The 22,011-nt window shown below is 42.3% G+C and overlaps 1 protein-coding gene across 9 annotated transcripts in view; it reads right to left on the reverse strand.

Moving 5' to 3' along the window:
* Positions 1–1,535: 1,535 nt before the first annotated feature.
* The window catches only part of ABCC5 (ATP binding cassette subfamily C member 5), a 49,220-nt gene continuing 28,744 nt past the window's right edge, over positions 1,536–22,011 (reverse strand). For all 9 annotated transcript variants that reach the window (XM_055817006.1, XM_055817007.1, XM_055817008.1 and 6 more), the window contains 19 exons: positions 21,798–21,922; positions 21,131–21,203; positions 20,375–20,578; positions 19,826–19,969; positions 17,926–18,028; positions 17,029–17,213; positions 15,823–15,969; positions 15,341–15,470; positions 14,638–14,791; positions 14,364–14,492; positions 12,825–13,011; positions 11,450–11,539; positions 9,031–9,220; positions 8,141–8,300; positions 7,631–7,709; positions 6,556–6,669; positions 5,335–5,499; positions 4,541–4,624; positions 1,536–1,990 (listed from right to left, as the gene is read on the reverse strand). In XM_055817006.1, the coding sequence (XP_055672981.1) occupies positions 1,931–1,990; positions 4,541–4,624; positions 5,335–5,499; positions 6,556–6,669; positions 7,631–7,709; positions 8,141–8,300; positions 9,031–9,220; positions 11,450–11,539; positions 12,825–13,011; positions 14,364–14,492; positions 14,638–14,791; positions 15,341–15,470; positions 15,823–15,969; positions 17,029–17,213; positions 17,926–18,028; positions 19,826–19,969; positions 20,375–20,578; positions 21,131–21,203; positions 21,798–21,922 (2,523 nt within the window). In that variant the 3' untranslated portion in view covers positions 1,536–1,930. The remainder of the gene's footprint in view (positions 1,991–4,540; positions 4,625–5,334; positions 5,500–6,555; positions 6,670–7,630; positions 7,710–8,140; positions 8,301–9,030; positions 9,221–11,449; positions 11,540–12,824; positions 13,012–14,363; positions 14,493–14,637; positions 14,792–15,340; positions 15,471–15,822; positions 15,970–17,028; positions 17,214–17,925; positions 18,029–19,825; positions 19,970–20,374; positions 20,579–21,130; positions 21,204–21,797; positions 21,923–22,011) is intronic.

The following is a 22,011-nucleotide window of genomic DNA, read 5'->3' on the forward strand; positions in this document are numbered from 1 at the left end:
GCATTTATCCTTTCCTTCTGTACCCTCACTCACTCGTACCATTTGCCTTTTGAAGCAGTTGTGCTTTCTCAAACTTTGTTCCCAGCAATCTAAGACTGCTTGCTCTCCCTCCGGTTTTCATCTAGGGGTCATATGCAGACCACAGCCCCAGCAACCTCAGGATCTGATCCTGACCTTTACCACAGGTAATGGTGACATCTCCTCAGGTGTTCAAGCTAGCACGGCTTCAGGGCCTGACTCTGGACTTAATTACACCGTTCTAACTGCACATTAACTCCACAGGGTAATTTTAGAAGATTCCTACCTGCATTTTGATTGAAGTCCCAAGCAAGTGCAACGTTTCCACTCATCGGATAGATGAGCAGGAACGCATTCTCTCCAAGAGTCTCTAAACTTACGGTAATGAATCAGGACTCACTGCATTTGGACAGAAAAGCAAACTGATGCAATTGAAATTCCAGAGGATAATACAACAAAGCAATTATCCCAGGCAAATCTCTCCCAAGCTGCACACCTGTTGGTCTTGGGCCACAGCCTTTAGCTATATACTAAGAAGGTTCCGGCTGGGGTAGAGTTGATTTCCTTCATAGCAGCTGGGATGGGGCTGTATTTTGGATTTGTGCTGAAAAAAAAATGTGCCCTTGATAATACAGGGATGATTTAGTTACTGCTGTGAGCAGCGCTTACACAGCACCAAGGCCTCTTCTGCCTCTCACACCGCCCTGGCAGCGAACAGGCAGGGGGTGCACCAGAAGTTGGGAGGGGACACAGCCAGGACAGCGGACCCCAACTGACCAAAGGCATATTCCAGATCATATGATGTCATGTTCAGTATATAAAGCTGGGGGAAGAAGGAAGGGGGGAACGGTCGGAGTGATGGCGTTTGTCTTCCCAAGTAACAGTTACATGTAATGGAGCCCTGCGTTCCTGGAGATGGCTGCCAATGGGAAGTCACAATGGAATTTGGTTTGCTTGGCTTGCACGTGCGGCTTTTGCTTTACCTATCAAACTGTCTTTATCTAAACCCGCGAGTTTCCTCACTTTTACCCTTCTAATTCTCTCCCCTCCATCCCACTGCAGGGGGGTGGGGGGGTGCAAGTGAGCAAAAGGCTGCGTGGTGCTTAGCTGCTAGCTGGGCTTAAACCTCTGCCAAGGGATGCGTTACCTCTGTGCTACCTTAGGTAGTATCTCTTTAAGGAAAGCCTCTGTCCCAATCCCAGTTTTATTCTGCTCCTCACAGGTTGAAGCCTTCTCTGGGATATCACACTATAAACTCTAAAGCAGGATCCAGTTCCTGAAAATTCCCATTATCATCAACCTCTTGTAGAATGCGTCGAAGATACAGTTATCTCAGCCTCATTGGTAAATACTGATGTTCCCTCTACTTCAGCGACAGGGCCCTGGGCCAGGCCTCAGCTTGCTCCTGTGGTTCAGGACAAAAGCCAATAAATACATTGCCCATGTGAGAAGCAACACTTCTGTACTGTCTGTGAGAAAAGCACCAAATGAAGCAGGTAAACGATTACAGCAGAAAGTCTGCCAGAGAGAAGTGTTCTCTTTAATTCCAAAGTAACAACGCTGAAACAAAGGTTTAACAAAATGGTTGAGCTAATCCCTGCTGCCTGCAGGTGACTGTTCACCTGCTCCTTCACAGGCTTTTGTTTGACACCTTTTATTGAGCTGTTTCAGCTCGCTGAAGCAGCAGGGGAGTATTCACCTTTCTAGGAGAGCACAGCTGGGCAGCAGCAGTTTGGTGCAATGAATCATGAGCGCGGTTTCCTCTCACCCCTACGCTAGTGTCACAGTTAGCACCTACTGAACACAGCAGCCCGCTTCGCCTCCCTTCCAGGTGTGCCCTCCTGTCTCCTCCTTTGTACAGCATGCCTCTTTGGGAGGGTGAACTTTCTGCAAGTTAGGTTTCTGAACTGGGTCACTGCTGGACTGGGCAAGAGCCACTGCTGGCATCGGGAAAGTGGAAGGAACTCCCAGCCTGGAAGAAGAAGGAGGACAAGGTCAGGATGGCTCCCCCGAAGGCCCAGACTGCCATTAGCTCAGCCTTAGCTGCAAAATGAAGCCACACACTGACCCTAGCGGCACTTGAGAAGTAGGTTAGCCTGGGATTAGAATGTTAGCCCTTTTCCTTCAAGGGAAATACTGGAGTTCATGGGGTAAACTCAGATCTGCAGGGCCCAAACAATCCTGCCCTGACAGTTACACATGACAACGGACTGACCTGTTCTAACCACAGTCTTAGGCAGAAGCATTTCACGTTCTCTCCCTCTCCCTTTAAGGTGTTCAGCCTTCACCTTTTACATTCTACGCAGCTCTACTTTCCGTACCTCCCTGGCCTAACACCCCTGCTCCCTTGGGCCTCTCCTCAATTTCTTTTTGTCCTCAAGTTTCTGATCGAAAGTGACCCCACCCCCCACCCCCCCACCTAGCCGGCTGTTCTTTGGAGAGGACTGTTACTTCTCCCTTTCCTAACCACAACATACAGCCACTCTGTTCCCTGAATTGAGTAACACAGCAAAACGGCAGCCAGCCCTGACAGAGAGAGCTTGGGTCCAGGCCTGTGAGCAGGGCAAGACCTGTGCTAGTTCATTCTTGCTCAGGACAAGAACTACTGCAACAAATGATGCTTTTCGTGCCACCTTCAAGCTCCAGTCTACATTCTGTTAATGCCATGATTTGCCTACAGTATTGGTAGGTAGAAATGCATGTTTCTGTTACTTGCAGTCACATCACATTAAACAGTAACGTTTGCAGGTAAAAAAAAGCGGAAAAGTCTGAGTTTAAGATGAATCTTCTGTATTCTGTCTGACCTCCTCCCTTGCTACTTGACTTGTATACTTGCACTATAAATTATTACTTCCCGTACTACTCAACACAAACATATATATATTGCACAAAAATTACCCACTACACTTTAAAGAAACACTTCCACTCTGAAGGAATGAAGACCAGGCCATGGTATATAGACAAGGGGGCTGAGGGGAAGCCTGCAAACACTGTCCCCCAGGGCTCAAAAGGGTGAGAAGTGATTTACGTGCCCAAAACAAACCACTTAAGCCAATAAAATTTACAAAACCCAAAATAGTTTTATTTACTTTTCAGATTTCTGCCTCAATGAGACATTTTGCAAACATGCTAAGGCTACAAAATGTCCAAGATGACAAAGACATGCAACGCTGACCATTCAATAACTCACGGCTATTATAGGAGCGACTGTGCCCACCCAGGCCACAGGTCCTGTAAAACAGGGATGGTGTACAGTGATCATGGCAACATACCACACAGGACCTAGTAACCTGAGGTAGGCTTCTTTACAGTAAGAAAACTATGTCCTACACCAGTGTTACATCCTGATCAACAGGAACCCATTTAAAGTTCCAGAAGACGTGGGGTGGGGGGACCGTTTCCTTAACAAGTGTGCAATAAAGAAACAGGAAATATTGATGTCATTTAACCTTAGTATAAGTGAGCAGAACAGAGAGTTAGTGTTACCCATGCCAATGAAAGCCAACCTAAACCTCTACGGAGTGTTAGCAGCTTCCAGATACAGGAGTCAGTCAGCTGAAGCAACTGTGAAAAGGCTTTCCTGCTAGCATACAGGGTACAATTTGAACCTTATGATTAATTTGTTACAGATCATTCCATGAACAGTTAGATTTTGGTTGTGTTAGATCAGCGAAGCAGGAAGAGCTTGGGCTTGCTTGCATTAAAATAAGCCCTGCTGACACAGTAAGAAGTACTGCATCAGGACACTGAGAAAATACGAGGCCTTAATGTGACCCAGAAGTGGTTCTCCACTCAGGAGATCACTAAAAACCCTGCTTTGGGAAAGCATCATGGGAAGCAGCAGCTGCTGCCGTGGTGAACATTAGCGATGCTCCAAATAGCTTTGATAAACTACAATGCAATAGTTACACCACAGAGCTCTTCTCCCCTGCGCTAGACAACAAAGATGTGACAATAAAGGACACTATTGCAAAGCTTCACTTCCACTCAGACACGCAGAAAATCCGGCACTAGGAAAAGACCCACTGTAGAAGACAAAATGGTGTCTGATACAGTCCGATAACAAAGCCAGATTTCTGGTACCGTAAACTGTACAAAAATGATAGAAAAGAATATGCACTGTTATTAATACAGTGCTTATTTTAATATAAAATAAACAGCTTACATTTCCACTGTAAATATAGGCTATATACAGAATTATGTATAGATATAGCTACATGTATAAAGCTTCATTATAGGCCTCTGATACATTTATAACTATGGCTCCCTGAGCCATTTGTAGAGTGCACTTAACAAAAAATTAGTAATATGATTATGGAATAAATACAATAATAAAAACACGAAGAATTCTTCTGACACTGTTTTAAAAACTCTCTGGCTTGACATATTGTGCTAAAAATTAAAAGATGAAAAGGCAATAATCTGCTTGAAGGAGGAGGAAGAGCTGGCCTGCCACAGGCAGGGAGTATAGCTCTCCAAAATTAAAGTGACTTTGCCCTGAATTTTAGCCCTTGACAGCAACCTTGTTCTCCGCAGCAGCAAACATAGCATAGAAGCGTGAGTTCTCGTTGGCCAGAAGGGCAGACGGCGTGTCGAATTCCACTACCTAAAAGCAAACAAGGCAGGTAAAATAAGTCAGTAAAATCCAGCAGAAAATGGATTCCCACACCTTGGACTTGTGACATGGTAGTGAAGAGGCCAAAACATGGCATTTGTCTGTAGAGCAGAAGACAAGCAGTGAAAGTGTGTGCATTTATGCATCCATATTGTAACTTGGGATGCTTCAAACGAGCTCACACAAACACTGGAACTACCCAGCAGGAAGCAATCCTCCCGTGGCTCTGGCAACAGAGGCAGATGCTATGGGGTTTTGCCTTCTCTACCTTTAAAAGCCTTGCCAAATGTTCTTACGTTTGATATAACTGTTTATGGCCCCCACATGGAAGCCTGTAAAATCGGGTAAGCCATCTCTCTCATGGGCCTCTTTGATAGCACAGGGCTTCGTGAAAGGAAACTGCCACCTGAGCCCCAGCAGAGATGCTTATGTTATTACCCATATCAGAATTAACCTAAAAAGGGAGTTTTAAAAGCTAAACCGTTACTCTACGGTACTTCAAGTGTGCAAGAAATCTTGCCTTTTTTGGTCTTGTCACAGTCAGGCAATAACCGGTTCTATTGGAGTATTATTACCAAGGATGTGAAGGAACACAGAGGATTTTCTACCCTGCAATACAAGCTGTTCCTTCAGTTCAGCCTGCACGTATGGCACCACCAGACTGCAACAGGAACTGCAATAACAAAAGCCTTTCTGCTTACCTGTCCTTGTGTTAGCACCATGATCCGATCAGAGCCCAGTACCGTATGCAGGCGATGAGCAATTGTTAACATAGTGCAATCTGCAAATGCCTCTCGAATAGTCTCCTGAATCAGTAAGTCTGTCTCTGTGTCCATAGCAGCTGTTGCTTCATCCAGTATCAAAATCTGAAAGCAGCACATAATCCTGGCTGTTACCCATAGTAACACTTTCCCTTCTTGAACATAAAAATATGTAGAATAGTCAGAATTACCATAACCAAGAGCTGTCCCAACTGGCAATCCTGACAGAGCTGTGGTCACAAAGGTAGTTTTTACAAGCACCCTTTCAGTTTTCTTTATGTAATTGCTTTCAACAAAGTTACCCTATGGATCACATTTGCATTTTACAGTCACATCCTAGAGCCACAAGACATTTGGGTTCTGACCTGGGCCTGAAGTTTCCACTACTTTCAGTTTCACACTCAGCAGCTAAATCTCAGACACAAATTTCATTGGTAAACTAATGTGACACATCCTTGGTGGTGACATTCCTTCTGGAATGAGCCAATACTGACTAGGTTTACTAGCTTTCTTATGCTGGAAAGAACTACTCTTCTTCTCAGACTCAAACTGATTTGGAGTGGTGTCCTGTCAAAGCTAAACTAGATTTGTTTTGTGCAGGTACTGCAGAGACAGCAGTAACTTCTTCTGAGTAGCTTGACTTTAAAATGGATGCAGTGAACCTGATGGTGTGCCATGTTTAAGAAAAAAGTCAGAACCCTGGTCAGTCTCAATCCAAAAGCCCTTTCTCACTAATTATTTGACTTCCATTCCCACAAAATCTTTAACTTTGCTGGCATAGCATGGTCCCAAATTCCACAGAGTCTTGAAAACTACATTTTAGTGGAACACCATGTAGAAGGAAAACACTTGGGTGACATTCACCAAAAGGTGGAAGAACTAAAGAATCTGATGCTCTCCAGTAATAGGACACAAGAAATTATTAGGCCAGTCTGATATCCTATTATTAACACTAAAAAGCAGTACCTATCTGATGGCAGGACATTACAGGAGCTAGCAGCTGGCTACAGACACCTTCCTGGTTGTTCTAACCCTACACCTCTCTGGGTTGCTGTAGATGTTGGTGTCATTCCTTTGATAGAGTGAATCTGGCACAAAAAAGGCGTGCTCAATCCTATCAGTCTGGTATCTCCAGCTATTTCACTCACCACTATGGCTCACCTTGCAACGACGTAGTAGAGCTCTAGCTATGCACAGTAACTGTCTCTCTCCAACGGAAAAGTTTTCCCCATTTTCCATCACTTCTGAATCAAGTTTCATAGGCAGCTGAGCAACCTGCAGGGGAAAGAAACAGCAAAAATCTTAGGAGCATTGCTCAGACTTTTTGAATCTCCATGGCATGAGACAGTTGCTCCTCCTGCAAATCTGATTTTGCCCATGTTCCAAAATATCCATCACATGCTGTCCATCTCTCCCTATGTCTGTTGGGGAAATTAGTAACAAGCAACTAATGCTAGAACAGCAACACAACATCAGGCCTGCTCAGTCCAGTTGAAATGCCGTGACTCAGTGACAGCTCCTGAAAACACCACTGTGACTAAACTAGAAGAACCATCTCAGTAGGCAACCTTGGTCTTACTTAAGTACAAAGTCTTTCACCTCTAACAAAACAGTGTGCCAAGTACAGTCTTTCACCTCTAATGAAACAGTGTGCCACGGACAAAGTCATATCAGCGTGAATACAGAGCTCCTGACAATCTTTCTCACCATGAGAAAAGCAGTCCTAGTCCCTGCAGGAATTACTACCTGCCACAGTCATACATGCCACTTGACTTACAAGAAAAGAATCAGAAATGTCATGGCAGCGAGACTTGTTGCAGAGGGCCTCACAAAGGGCAGATTTTAAGTTCAGTATAAACGTGCATGTGCGACATTTACACTCAAAAATGTAAATGCAGAGTGCACATCTAAGGCACATACAGAAAAATATCACTTGAAATATTTTAACACCCTAGGAGACCATGTGATGAAGCAGCACTCTGTCTATGCTATACACTAAAAAATACACACTCAAAATACGGCACACAAAAAAAATCAGTCTGATAAAATAAGGGGTAGGAGGGTGGGGGTGGGTTTGTGTGTGGTGTGGAAATCTGTGAAATAAAGCATAGCCAACAAGGGGTAAAAACTGCAAAGAAAAAACTTTATCTAAAGGTCTCTGAAGTACCTACTAAAGAACATGTTGGTTTGGAAGTTAAAAGACAAACATGTATCTCACAGGGCACATAATACTTACACACTCCTTCATGTGAGTCCTTTCCAAAGCATCCCAGATTTGTTCCTCACTGTACTGATTGAAAGGATCTAAGTTTGATCTGGAGGGGGAAGCAGAAAACATAACCAGAATTTTTATTCAGCAATGAATGGCAAAACAGCAGTGTGCTAATTCATCCAGATGGATGATTTCCATCTAGCCTTCCACTGACAGCGTTTCCTTGCCAAGGAAATCAGATGCTCCCAGAACACTAGGGTTAGAGTAGCTAAAAGACAAAAGAGTAGAGATGGAAGATAGATACAAATAACTTCAATCATATCTAAAGGGAAAGCAAGACTTCCACAGAGGATGATCACACCCAGTTATGCACTGGGCCAGCTAAAATCATTTACCTGTGCTTTTTTTTTGTTTCAAGACAGAGAACAGAAGCCAAGATGCCCAAGAACTGACATCTCACCAGGCATCTATACGAGTTGAAGTACAAGCTGGTAGCCCGCTTAGTCCTTCTTGCCTTTTTATGGTCTCACTAACCTCACGGTGCCGCTGAACAGCACAGGTTCCTGAGGAATTATTGAGAGTTTGCTGCGAAGATCTGCCAAACCAATGTCATTTATTTTCACTCCATCAATTTTAATGCAGCCTCCAGACAGTTCAACAAGACGAAAGAGTGCCATTCCAAGGGAAGACTTCCCTAAAAGTGAGACAGGAAATAGAATACTAGCGTTTCTACAGAGTCGTGGTGGCTTTGAGATGAGAAATAATTTTAAAAGCTGTCCATGTGTAAGAGAAGTGTTTTAAAATGCCATAAAGTCCTGGCAAACAATGCTGGTAAGTGCTGAGGTTCAGCATTTAAACTTCTAAGCAATTGCAGGGATAGTTCCTAATCTCTTCTCACAGAAGCCACCCCTGCAGTGCTGCCCCACCTTGCCACATAAACCCAAAAAAGCAATATTAATTGCTTATTTAAAAACTACATTTTGGAGTTGACTTAAGTCATCTCACAAACAAGGGGTTTGATTCTTTGCATTACAGACTTCTGAGACAGCTTAAAGCCAAACCTGGCTGCAGCATCAATAAAAAAAAAAAAATTTCAAGAGAATCAAATAAGCTGCAACAAGCACACTGTAGATAGCATACTGTGCTGGTAAGTGGCTTGGGGTGTTAAACATTACAAGCATACTGCCTCAGACAGAGTAGGATAGCCTTCTACTTTAAATGGAAACTTGTTTTCATTACTATTTACAGGGATCCTGCTTATGTATGCACATGAACAGAATCCACCGCTGACAGGACCTCTCCTGCGCAATTCACAATTTATTCAAACACAGAGAAGACAGAGAAGAACCAATAACTGCCCCACTCTATTCCATTCCCATTCTATAAAAATAGTAATTTAACTCTGCTTAGTGTTTTTTCCTTACCTGAGCCTGTCCTTCCCACAATGCCAATCTTTTCCTTTGGTTTGATGGTAAAGGACACTTTTTTAAGTACCAGAGGGAGGTTCTCTCGGTACCGCATCTCTGCATTTTCAAAAACAACTTCACCTTCCTGTGGCCAGTCCAGAGGAGGAGTTTTATTCTTGATCCGAGCAGGAGCTTCCAGGGAAAGTGTCTTAAAAAACAAAACAAACCAAACAAAATACAGAAGTTCTGTTTCCAGTAAACAGAACACCAGAAAGGAAAATTACCAGCTGCAGCTTTCAGCAGCTCTTCCCTGCAGATCAATTTATGGTAGTTTTATTATGAACTGTGCAGCTAGATGTCAGCTTCACTGGTTCAGACGTTTGCTGTATTACATGGACCATGCATTGTTCTCCTCCTGTTGCCTCAACAACATCTGTCCTTCTACTTGACAATATTTTTCATCAATGGAATTAAAAAGTATTTTAGGCCTATTATTTATGAGCACAATCCTTTCAAGTTTTACGGCACTCCAAAGACTGGATGCTTCTGGATGCAAAATCTGCTGTATTTCTGTCTCATTTGTTATGTCATGCCAGGGCCACCTCTGCTGATTCCAACACAGAAGAGAATGCCACGTGACACATTGTACGAATGCTACACCTCTCCCTTCTCTTCCTTATTTTCTCATGTTCTATTAAATCACTGAGTCAGTTGGGCCCCTTCCAGCTTACTTTTGCTATTTTACTCTGCTCCTTATTAGGTCCCTCATTAAGCAGTTCACAAACTAAACAGAAAAGCAGAACCTCTGAAAGCCAATCACATGCCTTTATAGCACGTTTAGAATGAAGCCAAGGTCACTTTCCCATATTTGGCACAAGCAGTTTCAAAGAATGGCAGAAATCCTGTCGCAGGATTCACCTCATGTAACTTTAAATACACACAAGAATCTCCAAGCCAACTAGGTGTCGCTACAAAGAAGCTAGCATTTCTGGAGTGTAGTTTTTCTCACTCTAGTATAAACCCTTAGAACAGGTAATAAATTGCCCTCTGGAGATACCCATTTCTTACGTGACCATAGAGAGATCCCACAGGGACTCTATCAGTTGTGGACATCTGCAATATCTAGTTGAAAGCAGATTAATTGTACCCCAAGGGTTTGAGAAAAACAGTGATCTGCTACAATAGTGCTCCAATCCTTTGAGCTTGGGGCGCATAACAGTAACCCTGGAGGCCGCACTGAGAGAAGGCAAGCCTGGGACTTGGTAAGACACAGAACCTGCATGGTGTTTCATTGCACACCCACCTCTTCCCTTCACATTCAAACTAGTTTTACAGTTTCAAAATAAAATGGCTGTCTAGACAGGAACTTAAAAAAAACCCAACCAAACAAAAAAACCGAACAGCCTACCACCATAGGTTTTGCCACTGAAAGCCTGACAGTGACAAACCCATCTCAGCCCAGTGAGATGTACTGGGCAGTATCCGGCACACAACTGTCAGCTTGCAGGGTCACCAAGCCTTCTTATACAAAGAAATTTCCTGCTTAGATGCCACAAGATGATTTGTTTATTTAACTGGGGGAGTGGGCATTTTTTTTTCTCTTCGGTATGAAATCCATAGGCTAAAATAAGATTCTACAAATAGCAACTACTACATAGCCCAGATTTTATATTGCACTCCAAAGTTCAGAGCAAACGTGTATTGTATGTTACATCAAAAAGCCTTTCACCTCAAAGACCAGACCCAGTAGAAGGCTTTCTCCTGGCTACAGTTTCCCCATTGACCTATCCCCAGTTCCGCATACACAAATGCCAGTTATAAAGAAAGGGTTACAGATAATCAGAGCAGCTTGCTAAGCATTCAGCCTGGCATATTTCTCATGTTTAGCCTAGCACATTTCTCATGTTTACAATGAGAGCAACTCCCTGACTTTTTAAGCATACAAAAATATGTTATATAAGATAGCTGAGGGAAACAATAAAAACCACTTACTAGGATGAAGCAGAATTACATGTAAAGTAACAGTTATCTGTGTTTAAATGAAGCAATTCCATTAGGTTTAAAATGAAGGATGCCAGAACATTGTTCTTTTACTGTAAGATATAGCATTGACTTCTCACTTACCCCTTTCATACACTCCACCGCTGAGAATGTCAGCAAACTTGCGATCGCCTATGTAACTTCAGTAATGCCGGGCAAATGATGCCTGCAAGCTTAGTTACCTACCAGCTCCTGTGCTACTCATCCTGCCAATGCTTATATATGTGCTTCATAAAATAGATTAACTCTGTAATATTATAGTACATGCATTAATGTGTTTACAAGATCAGAAACACACATTCTGTACTAAGGCAACTATGGCTGACACTTCTTTTATGCCACCAACATGACAAGCAACAAGAAATGTTACAACAGGCAGCTGAATGTATTATCCTACCTTGATATAGTGATCAATCCTCTCCACTGAGGTGAAGCGAGCTTCTGTCTCTGAAGCAAGTCTGACTGTAAACTGGAATAACCCTGTTAACTGGAGTGATGGGAGAAAATGAAGACAAATTTAGAGCTGTGATTTATTACTGAATTAAGAGATGAACCTAATGGATGTTGTGGCCAGAAGAACTGGAGAAGTGATTGTCCCCCTGTACCTGACACCTCAAATCCTGTGTTCAGCCTTGGGCCACTCACTGCAAGACAGACCCTGAGATGCTGGAGCATGTCCAAAGGGCAACGGAGCTGGTGGAGGTCTAGAGCACAAGTGTTACAAGGAGCAGCTGAGGGAACTGGGGTGGTTTAGCCTGGGGAAAAGGAGGCTCAGGGGAGACCTTATCATTCTCTACAACTACCTGAAAGGAGGTTGTAGGAAGGTGAGTGTCTGTCTCATCTCCCAAGCAGCAAGTGACAGGACAAGAGGAGACAGCCTCAAGTTGTGCCAGGGGAGGTTTAGATTGGATATTATGAAAAATTTCTTCACCAAAAAGGGTTGTCAAGCATTGGAGCAGGCTGCCCAGGGAGGTGGTGGAATCACCATCCCTGGAGGTATGTAAAAGACAAGTAGATGTGTCACTGAGAGACATGGTTTAGTGGTGGACTTGGCAGTGCCAGGTTAATGGTTGGACTTAAGATCTTAAAGGTCTTTTCCAACCTAAATTATTCTGATTCTGTAATATTTGATACAATATGGCTAAGGTGCCCAAGGCAAGTTCATTTTACTTGACAGTTAATTTTAAAATAACCACAATTTATTAATCACTTGGAAAGCCAACAGTTTAGAAAGGTTTCCCGCAAACAACACCTGCAAATACTAGCCGTCTATGTTTTGTAGTTTCACCTTTCTACCAGCAGGGGGCAGAAAAGGCCAAACAGCTCCAACTGCAACAGCTCTGAGCCCTGAAGTCCCTAACCCGCACAGCTGCAACGCTGGATGCTCTTTGTGAAAACATACCGCAGACAATGCACGAAGCCATCAGCTCGGCAGACGTCTGACGTACCATCAATCCAATTTCTGGAAACATCCAGGAAAATTGCGATTTGCAGCACACGAAGAGCCTCAAACGTTTTCACTTCACCATTTAAAAAAAAGCAGCTCCCCACAACAATAGCCTTAAGCACCTAACTCCTCCTAAATTGTAATTCGGCTGCTAGCAAAAGGTCCTGACTCTGAGTTGCTCTCCCCCTCATTGCCAAGAGGGGTAACAGTATCTTCTTGCATTCCAGTGCATTAAGGAAAGTCTTCAGTGGTGTGTTACATTTACTCATTAGTGATAACTGCATTAAATGAGAAATTAAATATCACAATATGTGGCCATACTCACCTGCACAGCATATGAGATAGCCAGCCCGGCATAGGCAGGAGGAATCTGGCCGTGCATTAAGACAATCATAAGGCCAGTGGTTGTGATAAGCGCAATGCTGATAATGTCCAGCCGTACAGCTAGCCAGCGCATTGCACAGCTGAACAGGTAAAATGGTGCCTGATTGTCATCTAGGAGCTCCTGATACCTGAAACAAATACAGGAAAGGTTAGCAGACCTCCACAAGCTTGATGTTCTACAAATAGCAGAGCAGTATCAGAATTCAGGGTGGAAAGCCTAGTCTGTTGTTGACAAAGTTTCAAACTAGGCCATGATAGCAGTATTTACAAACATTCCTGAACAATGTCGGGTATCTACTTAGCACAAACTTTTGAAAGTCAAATTACCAAGTTTCTGTGTACAACAGTAAATTAGTCGAGTGAATCAAAATTCAAGCACATTACACACACTTTCACTACAACTTCGCCTACTGAAGACCTTCAGAGGATGCTCGATAGCTACAGATTACTCCAGGGGTAACAGCAGCAGTCCTTCCGAATATCTGTTGTTTTATACACAAGTGTGAGAGTAAAGTTACAGGAAGTTTTGATAGGACTGGCGACACTAATTAAAACACATCAATAAACACGTAATTTACAAACCTGACACTGCAGACCTGAGAGAGGAAGTTTAAGGGGAGACACTTGAGAGATTCACAAAGCCAGCAACGAGATTTTCTGATCACCCAACTCTGTTTTACACTAATCACTGCTGCAAGAGTGTGTGCAGTGCCGTAGTGCTCTAGCACCACCAGCAATGCTAAGGGATTGCTCTTTGCACCTCTGCGATCTTCCATCTAAGCTGGTGTAAGCAGTGTCTTTCCAGAGATTCTGTGGCAATTTTCCCTGTGCTCCCACACTGCTGGTCTCATGACCTTGCACCTGCAAAGCCCTGATACTGCTGTGGCAGGTTCTCAAGGGAAGTGACTACCACTCGTGAGAAATGTTTCACTTTCCTTAACATCTGTTTTGCAGTTTTTAGTTTATACCAGAGAAAACCAAGCACAGTGCACAGGGTGGCTAACAATCACTTAAATACTTGATAAATGCTATCCAATTATACACGTGCACAGAGACTTAACAGCTTATCAACAGGCACACTGAGGTTTTGTTAGTGTGCTCTAAACAATGCTAACACCATCACAAGAAGCAATCAATAGAAAGTATGAGCAGGACCCGATGAAAACTATATGCTGCTAGGGAAAGCGTATAGCCCAAAAAGTTGTCCTCGCCATTATCATTGCCACCTGCTGCACTACAGAGAACTCCAGAGGAGGGCATTCACCTGGGACATCACCACTGTTCTTCCCAGTCGGCTACTGGGGAATTTTCCCTTACCCTTCTCCTTCTTTTTCTCCCTCATTTTCCCCCCCCGAAAAATAACTTTCACACTTGGAGCCAATGCATGCCATCAGCTATAGACCCCATTAATAAATCTGAATGTAAACCTGTTACACCCTGCTCTCTGCTTCACCACTCCCAGATGGGTATCCAGACCAACCTTTGCAGAAATTCCTGTCCTTTGTGGTAGGCATGGATTGTGGAGAGACCCTGGATGCTAGATGTAATATGAGACAGGAATGGAGACTGTGTGATATTGTCCAGACGTTTGAGCTCTCGAATAAAGACTCTGGAAGGAGAGAAGCACTATTAAGTGCATGTACAACCACCACATGCCAACCACTACATTGATGCATATATACTTCAAGAAGCCTGTGTCCTTACTAATAGGTCAAAGTATCTTTACTTTTACTCAATGCAGCTGATGCACTTACCTAGACACAACATGCAGAACTGTGAACAGGACAATGAGGGGCCCCACTGCCACCAGGAACCAGGGGAAAACCCCAGAAATCACCCCCACACAGAAGAACACAAGGATGACATTCTGGATGAACATTTCTGCTTGAAATGGCAAGCGAACATCAACTGGAAGAGATGAGGGAAAAGAGGAAGATCTTGAGTACAAAAAGCGAAAACAACTTACATAAAGCAACTCAGTTCATCTGTACATCATCGACAAGGACAGCGATTTCTCATGGCTTCTTCAAATTAACAATGTACATTTTCATTCGGGGTGCTTTTATCTTCTGAGATGCCAGTAGCCTTTTCAGTTATTCCCGTTTGCAGAAATAGCACTAATGCAACTCTGACCTTATTACCACCTTTGCTGCACATCACCTTCACCCTGACACTCCAGGTTCCCCTGGCAATAACTGCTAAGCGTACATATGCAGTCTGTAGCACAAAAGCAGCTGCATATTTTATTCTTCAAAAGTGAATGGACAGACTTGAGACATCAGCTGCCTTCTAGAATCATAACTCAGGTATGTCCCAACTCCTGCTTTGTCTATTACAAGTACATATTTGGCAATAGATACAGGTTATGATCACACCAACAGCAAGAGACTGGAGAGTATTAAGGAGTTAACTGGGAGGTCCAAATATGGGATTTACAGAGCATGCAGTGAGAGATACCTTCATCCATGTCTTTGGAAAATCTGTTGAGAATCCGCCCAGTGGGTGTAGTGTCAAAGAACTTCATGGGGCTACGCAGAATCCGTCGGAAGAGCTCATCATGGAGCCTTGACGATGCTCTGAGAGTTCCCTGACAATGCAGAAAACATCAGTGTCATGAAAGAATGTTTGCTTTCCTGTCACTGAACCTCCCCTGGGCACCAAAAGATTCTGTTGATTTTCTGTCTCCAACCATAATATTTGTTTCCTTGCGTTCCATCCTTCCAACCACTGGGAGGAAGCTATTAACTCGAGCAGAAGTTTAACAGAAAGTATGGTGCAGCCCCAAGAGATGACTAATGGAAACCTCACAATCCACGATCTGACTTCCTCTAGTTTAAAAGTCTCTCTTGGGAGGTGACCAAAAGAACCACAGTGACAGCAATATACAGAAGTAGGAGGATGGGCGGGAGAAAATGAAGAACAGCAACATTGGCACGTACCTTTACAAAGACAACACCACGAACAGCTTTCAGGATCAACATAACTGCCATGGACAGTGCATAGATGCCAGCATAGTAATGCATATGAGGGTTATCTTTCATACTGTTGCTTATGACAGTATCATTTCCCAAAGTCACAGTGGTGTTCTGCAGAAAATGCAAGGTTTTGGTGAATAGTTAGTTAAGACATGGATTAAGCATACACACACTATACGTGGTAAAATTTAACTGTCTTGTGTCCCCTCCCACCATATGCAGAATTTCTAAATAAAGTACTTCAATAATCTTTGAGTACTTCAGAAAGTTTTCCCTAGCAGAAATACTTGACTTGCAGATTGGCCCTTTTCCTACAGTATCTTTGACAATACTACCACAATACCTACTTCATTTAATTCCTAATCTCTCATTTCATGCTTATTATTTCTTGTTTTCTTCTGAACACCACTAGATACTTGCATACCACCACTCTTATTACACAGCAATATTCACCTTGGATACGCTGTACAGTCTTCTTATCAAAAAGTTGTTATTTTCTGCCAGTATGCAGTAAATTCTTTACTGTCACACTGTCATACATTCTCATTCTTTCTTTTAATCTTTAAGTATGTTTAAGGATCTCATTGCTTATTTTAATATCGTTGGCCATCCACACTTCATTATTTCTTATCTGAGGTTAGTAGTTTGCTCCCTCCACCCCACTCATCCCCCAAAAAATCTTGCAGTTATATTTGAAACTTCAAATGCAGTAAGACTTGCAGTCAAAACCCCTAGAGTGGGAAAAGTCTCAAACCATTGCAGCTCATCACAATCTTCAAAGCAACTCCCAAAATTAATTTGACTTAAAGCCATATAATTTAACAAGATTATCCTGTTTGATGTAAGGTCACATTCAAACGAAAAACAGCACTAAAATAGTAATTCCTCCTGCAGCTGGTTGGCTCCTTTCACATTTTCACTTCCTTTTCTCAGACTAACCAAGGCAAGGAACAAGAGGGCAATGCAAAACCACCTGAGCTATATTCTTACTAGCGGAGCTCACTAATTCTTGAAGATCAACACTCTTGGGGAGATGACCTCCTGGGGAGCCTTACAACTTGCTTAAATTAGGAAGCGCCATTTGGTCTCATAAGACTGGTTTGGATTAGTCTAGGAGAGCAATCCCCCTGCCCATTAGACACAAGAGAGTACAAAAGCTATTTATCTTACTCCACTGCCTTGCTTGATCCAGAAACTCAGCCACCAGTTGCTAAAAGCTGTACTGCCCACATTCAGCACAAACAGTGCCATGATGATGAGGAATGCAAAGGGGCCTCCAGCTGCCTGAATGTAGATACCATAAACAGACCAAGGGACAGAGCCTTTGCCTTTCTCTTCCAACTGGACCAACTGGCCTGTGAAACAAAAGGAGGAAAAGAAAGGGGGAGTGAGGAAAAAGCTGTTCCATTAAGATTTCTGTAAGTTTGTGAATATACACAAAACTAGTCATCTTCAAAATGTACAGAAAACTTTCAAAAATACAGAAATTACTTAATACGTAGAACTTAATGATTCAAACATTTTTCAAAGCGTCACACTTCCTTGCAGAATCATTCACATCATAGTACATCTGAAAAAGCGTAATCAGCACAGACTTAAATATTAGGCTGGCATCAGCCTCACTATTTTTTTTAAAGCCCGCTGTAGTTCGAAGTTAACATTCAACAGAGAGAACCACAAATCAGAGGTCAGACCTTCCAATTCTTCATACATAAGTACCATGTCCTGCCCAGGACTCTGCAAGTACCAAGCCACACACATTACCCCTCTTGGGATAGGAGGGAGAGGCAGCGTGGGGGACAGTGCGCTGTAAGCTCCTTTATGCCAATGGCATCTGACCAGCAGCAGCCTGATTGAACTTAAAAACATTGTGCAGGCACCCATATTTAATGAATGAATTAATGTTCAGTGCCCACTACCTGTGCAGTATCAGCCACACTGAGTGGTCAGGACTTGAGAAAACTTCCCAAAGCTGGGAGGTACATTCATACTACACTATGAAAGCAAATGTTTTGATCTTATTGGTGCATAAAATAACTACAGCCAGAAATCTGATTACATAGTTACCCTCTTCCTTCTTTACAACTTTCTCCTTCTTCACAGACCCTGTTTTGGTACTCTTATCCTGGGGTCTTTTCAGTGAACTGTTTGTGTTCTTCTTTATATTAATCTGCAGGAAAACAATGACACTAAACATAACAAGAGTATTTCCTTTGACATTTTCATATCTGAACCCAAACTTTTTATAAGCTGCCTCCTAAGGACAAAGGTTTTCAACAGCTTAGCATTCACATCAAGGAGGATATTAACTTCACCATTATTACAGATGACTGCCAACTCTGGTGGATTAAATTCTCCAGCTTGATTAATCTGAACTGCTACCAATCTGTACCGGTAGCGTGCAAGTTTAATTTCCAGAATCAGTGATACTATAAGCACACATGGTAGAGGAATGACACCCGTATTACCAAGAGACAGATGTAATCCCCATCCCTTCTAAAATCACAGTTGTAATTCACAACTGCAACTCACAATTTTCTTAAAAGCCTTTTTTTCCCCAAACACCCTAGGTACTTCAGAAGAAATCTCTCATTAAATGACTCTAAAGATGAAGTCAGGTTAGTTTAGTCTTCCAGAAATCAAATGTCCAAACACCAAACTGCACATACAATTACTGTTCTAAACCCAGCCATCTTCCCACAAATGGAAGTTACTACCTGTTCAGAAACAGCCTACATTAACTGAAACCCCCTACACACCATCTTCAGGGCCATCTTCCCACACTATGTGAAAAGAGACATCTCACATATGTCAAACCACTGAGAATCTAACTTTACCATCCATTTCTTATCCTACAGGGAATGCAAATTAATGCTCCTTACAAGAGCTAGTGTTCACAGGGAGACAGTGAAGGTCAGTCAAGCATGCAGACAGGAGAATCTCATCTTAACTGTCATTATATTAATCTTAAAATGGCAGAACTATAAGCTTCATGCCTCAGAAAGGATATGCAGAGTAATGAATGCATTGTATTGTTTTGCTTCTTTCACCAGCATCTCCCTAGAGAAAACTTCACCAAGCACCTTCTCTGTCTGTATATTTTTTCCAACGCTACCTTGTCAGAAACACATTTTTTTTTAAATGTCTGCAGCCTGTGAATAACAAGCCTCTCAACTCTTAAAAAGAGAACTGCTGATGTGCTCTGTAATCTCTTCTTACTAAGAGAAAACACACACAAAACTTAGAGAAGTAAATCATCAAATAAAAAACAGCCAAGTTGCTTACTCAAAGAATAAAGGAAATAACAGGAGAAAAGTGGTAAAAATTTAATTGCTGCAAATTTAAATGCATGTCCTACTAAATGGTTCTTACTATTTTCTAGATTTATATTTTTTCCATCAACTAAAATACTAGAGCATAAATCCAAGTTTCCATTTACAGCCACTGTCTCATAACAGAAGCAATGTTAAGCAGCCATTTTTCTTCTCAAAAGCCCCCAAACCAAAGCATTTTCAGCTACATTCCCAAAGTACTGTCACATCTAACTTTTGACAAGTTGTGTCACTTTTGCTGTGCCTCCGTCACACTCTATGTGGGAAAAAAAGTAACACAGCAAGAATTTTTTCAGGCAAAGGTTAGTCCAGGTCTGTGCTAATTTGGAGGTAAATTAAGAAGCAAGGTATACAAGAAACAACAAGCTTCCTGCTCTGAGCATCACCAGAGGAGAAAATACATTACTTTCATGTTCAATTCATGATGTTCATTGGCAGAGTCCTCTCTATTACACATTTCCTAAATACTGTGATGCAAATAAAAAGTGCTAACAAAGCACAGATTATTCTGCATGAAACCTATTGGTCAGATCAAACATGAACATGTGAAGGCATTTTCCAGTCTTCCAACTGTGTCATTTGGTTCACCTCACCAGAAAAGTCAACATTCAAAGCACTTTAAAATAAACAAGTACCTCAATATGTGGCGTCTCTCCCAGCTGTAGGTTATTAAAAATAGTTGCATAGTCCCCATTTAAATTCATCAGTTCCTCATGACTTCCTCGCTCAGTAATGCAGCCCTCTTTCATGAAGATCACTTCATCGCAGTCAACAAGATACTGGAGAAAACAGCAATAAGTCCAAGTCTCTATCATTACGTCCAGTAATCAAACACACTCCCAATTAAACCCTTTTCATTAATTTATAGACATCTGCACGTAACATGCCTCCTCCCATGTAAAAAACATCTTAATTTTCAAAGGTCCTGCATTGACTAGAACATCATGATTACTCTCACGCTACACAAAGTTTTTATGTTCTATCAAAACCAATCTTTAGCCAAATGTTACCAGTCACAATCAGACACCAAGCACCACTGGCATCAAATCAAGAATTACATTGTGCTTGCCACTTATTTGCAAACCTAGCCTGTAAATGTAAACATGCATCTTATAGATGGACAGGGTTGTCCTGTAACAGCATTTTGAGGAAGTCCAAGAAAGAAAGTATGAGAGATGTAGTACCTGAAGCTGATGAGTAATGAAAAGGACAGTCTTTGATTTCAGGTGCTTCCTTATTGCACTGTTAAAAATGTGATTTCCAACATGAGCATCTAAGGCACTAAGGGGATCATCAAGGATGTAAATGCTCCTGTCACTGTACAGGGCTCGAGCCAGACTGATTCTCTGACGCTGTCCTCCGCTCAGGTTAGCCCCTCGTTCACCAATCTGTACAGACACACACCCATTATTTTATTTCTACAGCACCATGCAACATAGATACTCAGAGCTCAAGAGGTGACCAGAATGAAGCACAGCATATATATTATACATACATAGATGCACACACCCCATAATATTAGATATTGTTCTAATACATATATATATTCTACTTCAGGTGTTCACTTCTTTGTTATACATTCAAACTCAAGGTTAATATACATGAAATGTGACAGTACTTTTTTTGCTTCTTTTACTTTTTTTATATTAACATAGCCATGCTTTTTTCTTAGCTATTTTAAATGAAGTTCAAATACATCCTGTTAAGGTAGATTAATTTACAACACAAAAACACCTCCCAAACTGTCAGTATCTGAGTCAAAATCATGACACAACGCTCAGTAGTTCAGGGCTTGGACTGATAAGCTCAACTCAACATGGTGTATTCAACAGCTTGGCTTACAAGCGTACCAGACTGATGTTCCCCTCACTCCAGTCTAGTCTGCCAAATCAAAACTCGTCTCCATCTACTGATTAGTTTACTATAAGCAAAACTTATACCTCTGTCAGGTCCCCATTTGGAAGGATGGCTAGATCAGGCCTTAGACAGCAACCATTCAACACCGTATTGTATCTAAAGAACAGTTAGAAAACCAGTAAGAACACTGTTACTTCCCCCACATACCTAGCTAGTACAGCATCATCTCACTTTCTACACCAATGTCCGACATTCCTGCAGCCTAACAAAAATTATCTGCTTTGGATTCCCAGGAAGAAACTGAGGATAACAATTAATCACCTACTTCTGAAGTACTGTGAAGGTAAGGAGGCAATTTCTTTCTGGGGACAGCTAGCACAGGCCACAGGCAAGGCCCTCACTGCATCAAATGCCAGTACCTTGCAAGCAGCAGTTGTGTTTAAAAAGGGCAAGGCCAGGACAGCAAGAGGCTGCACAGCAGCTGCTAAAAACAGAGGTCAGACAGTACTCCTGCATGAGGTATAGCCCTCAGCGCAAATGAGCTATGACAGATGCATGGACAGCCATCAACCACAGTGACCATGGGCAAGAGAGGCAGGCTCTTAAGTCTGAGACTTAAAGGAATCCTGAAGATAGACCCTAAAAGGATACACAGACTTTAACTGCAGCGTACTCTGCATTAATTTTCCCCCACACTCTGGGCAAGAATTACTAAGCTTTCACGAAAATCAGCAAACAGTTCTGACAAACCTTTCTTCATCATATTCCTTGCCAAAAAGAATGTTGTCCCGAAGTGTAGCATTGAGAATCCACGCCTGCTGGGCCACATATGCAAATGTTCCACTTACTGCAACGCTACCCTCCAAAAGGGTCATCTGAAATTAAAGGTAAACTCTGAAATTATGCTATTCCATGCTTAGAACAGACTTCGCTCTGCAGAGTACAAGTAAGTGAAATGGGAGAC

Source organism: Falco peregrinus, chromosome 12 (assembly GCF_023634155.1).
Source record: "Falco peregrinus isolate bFalPer1 chromosome 12, bFalPer1.pri, whole genome shotgun sequence".
NCBI lineage: Eukaryota > Metazoa > Chordata > Aves > Falconiformes > Falconidae > Falco > Falco peregrinus.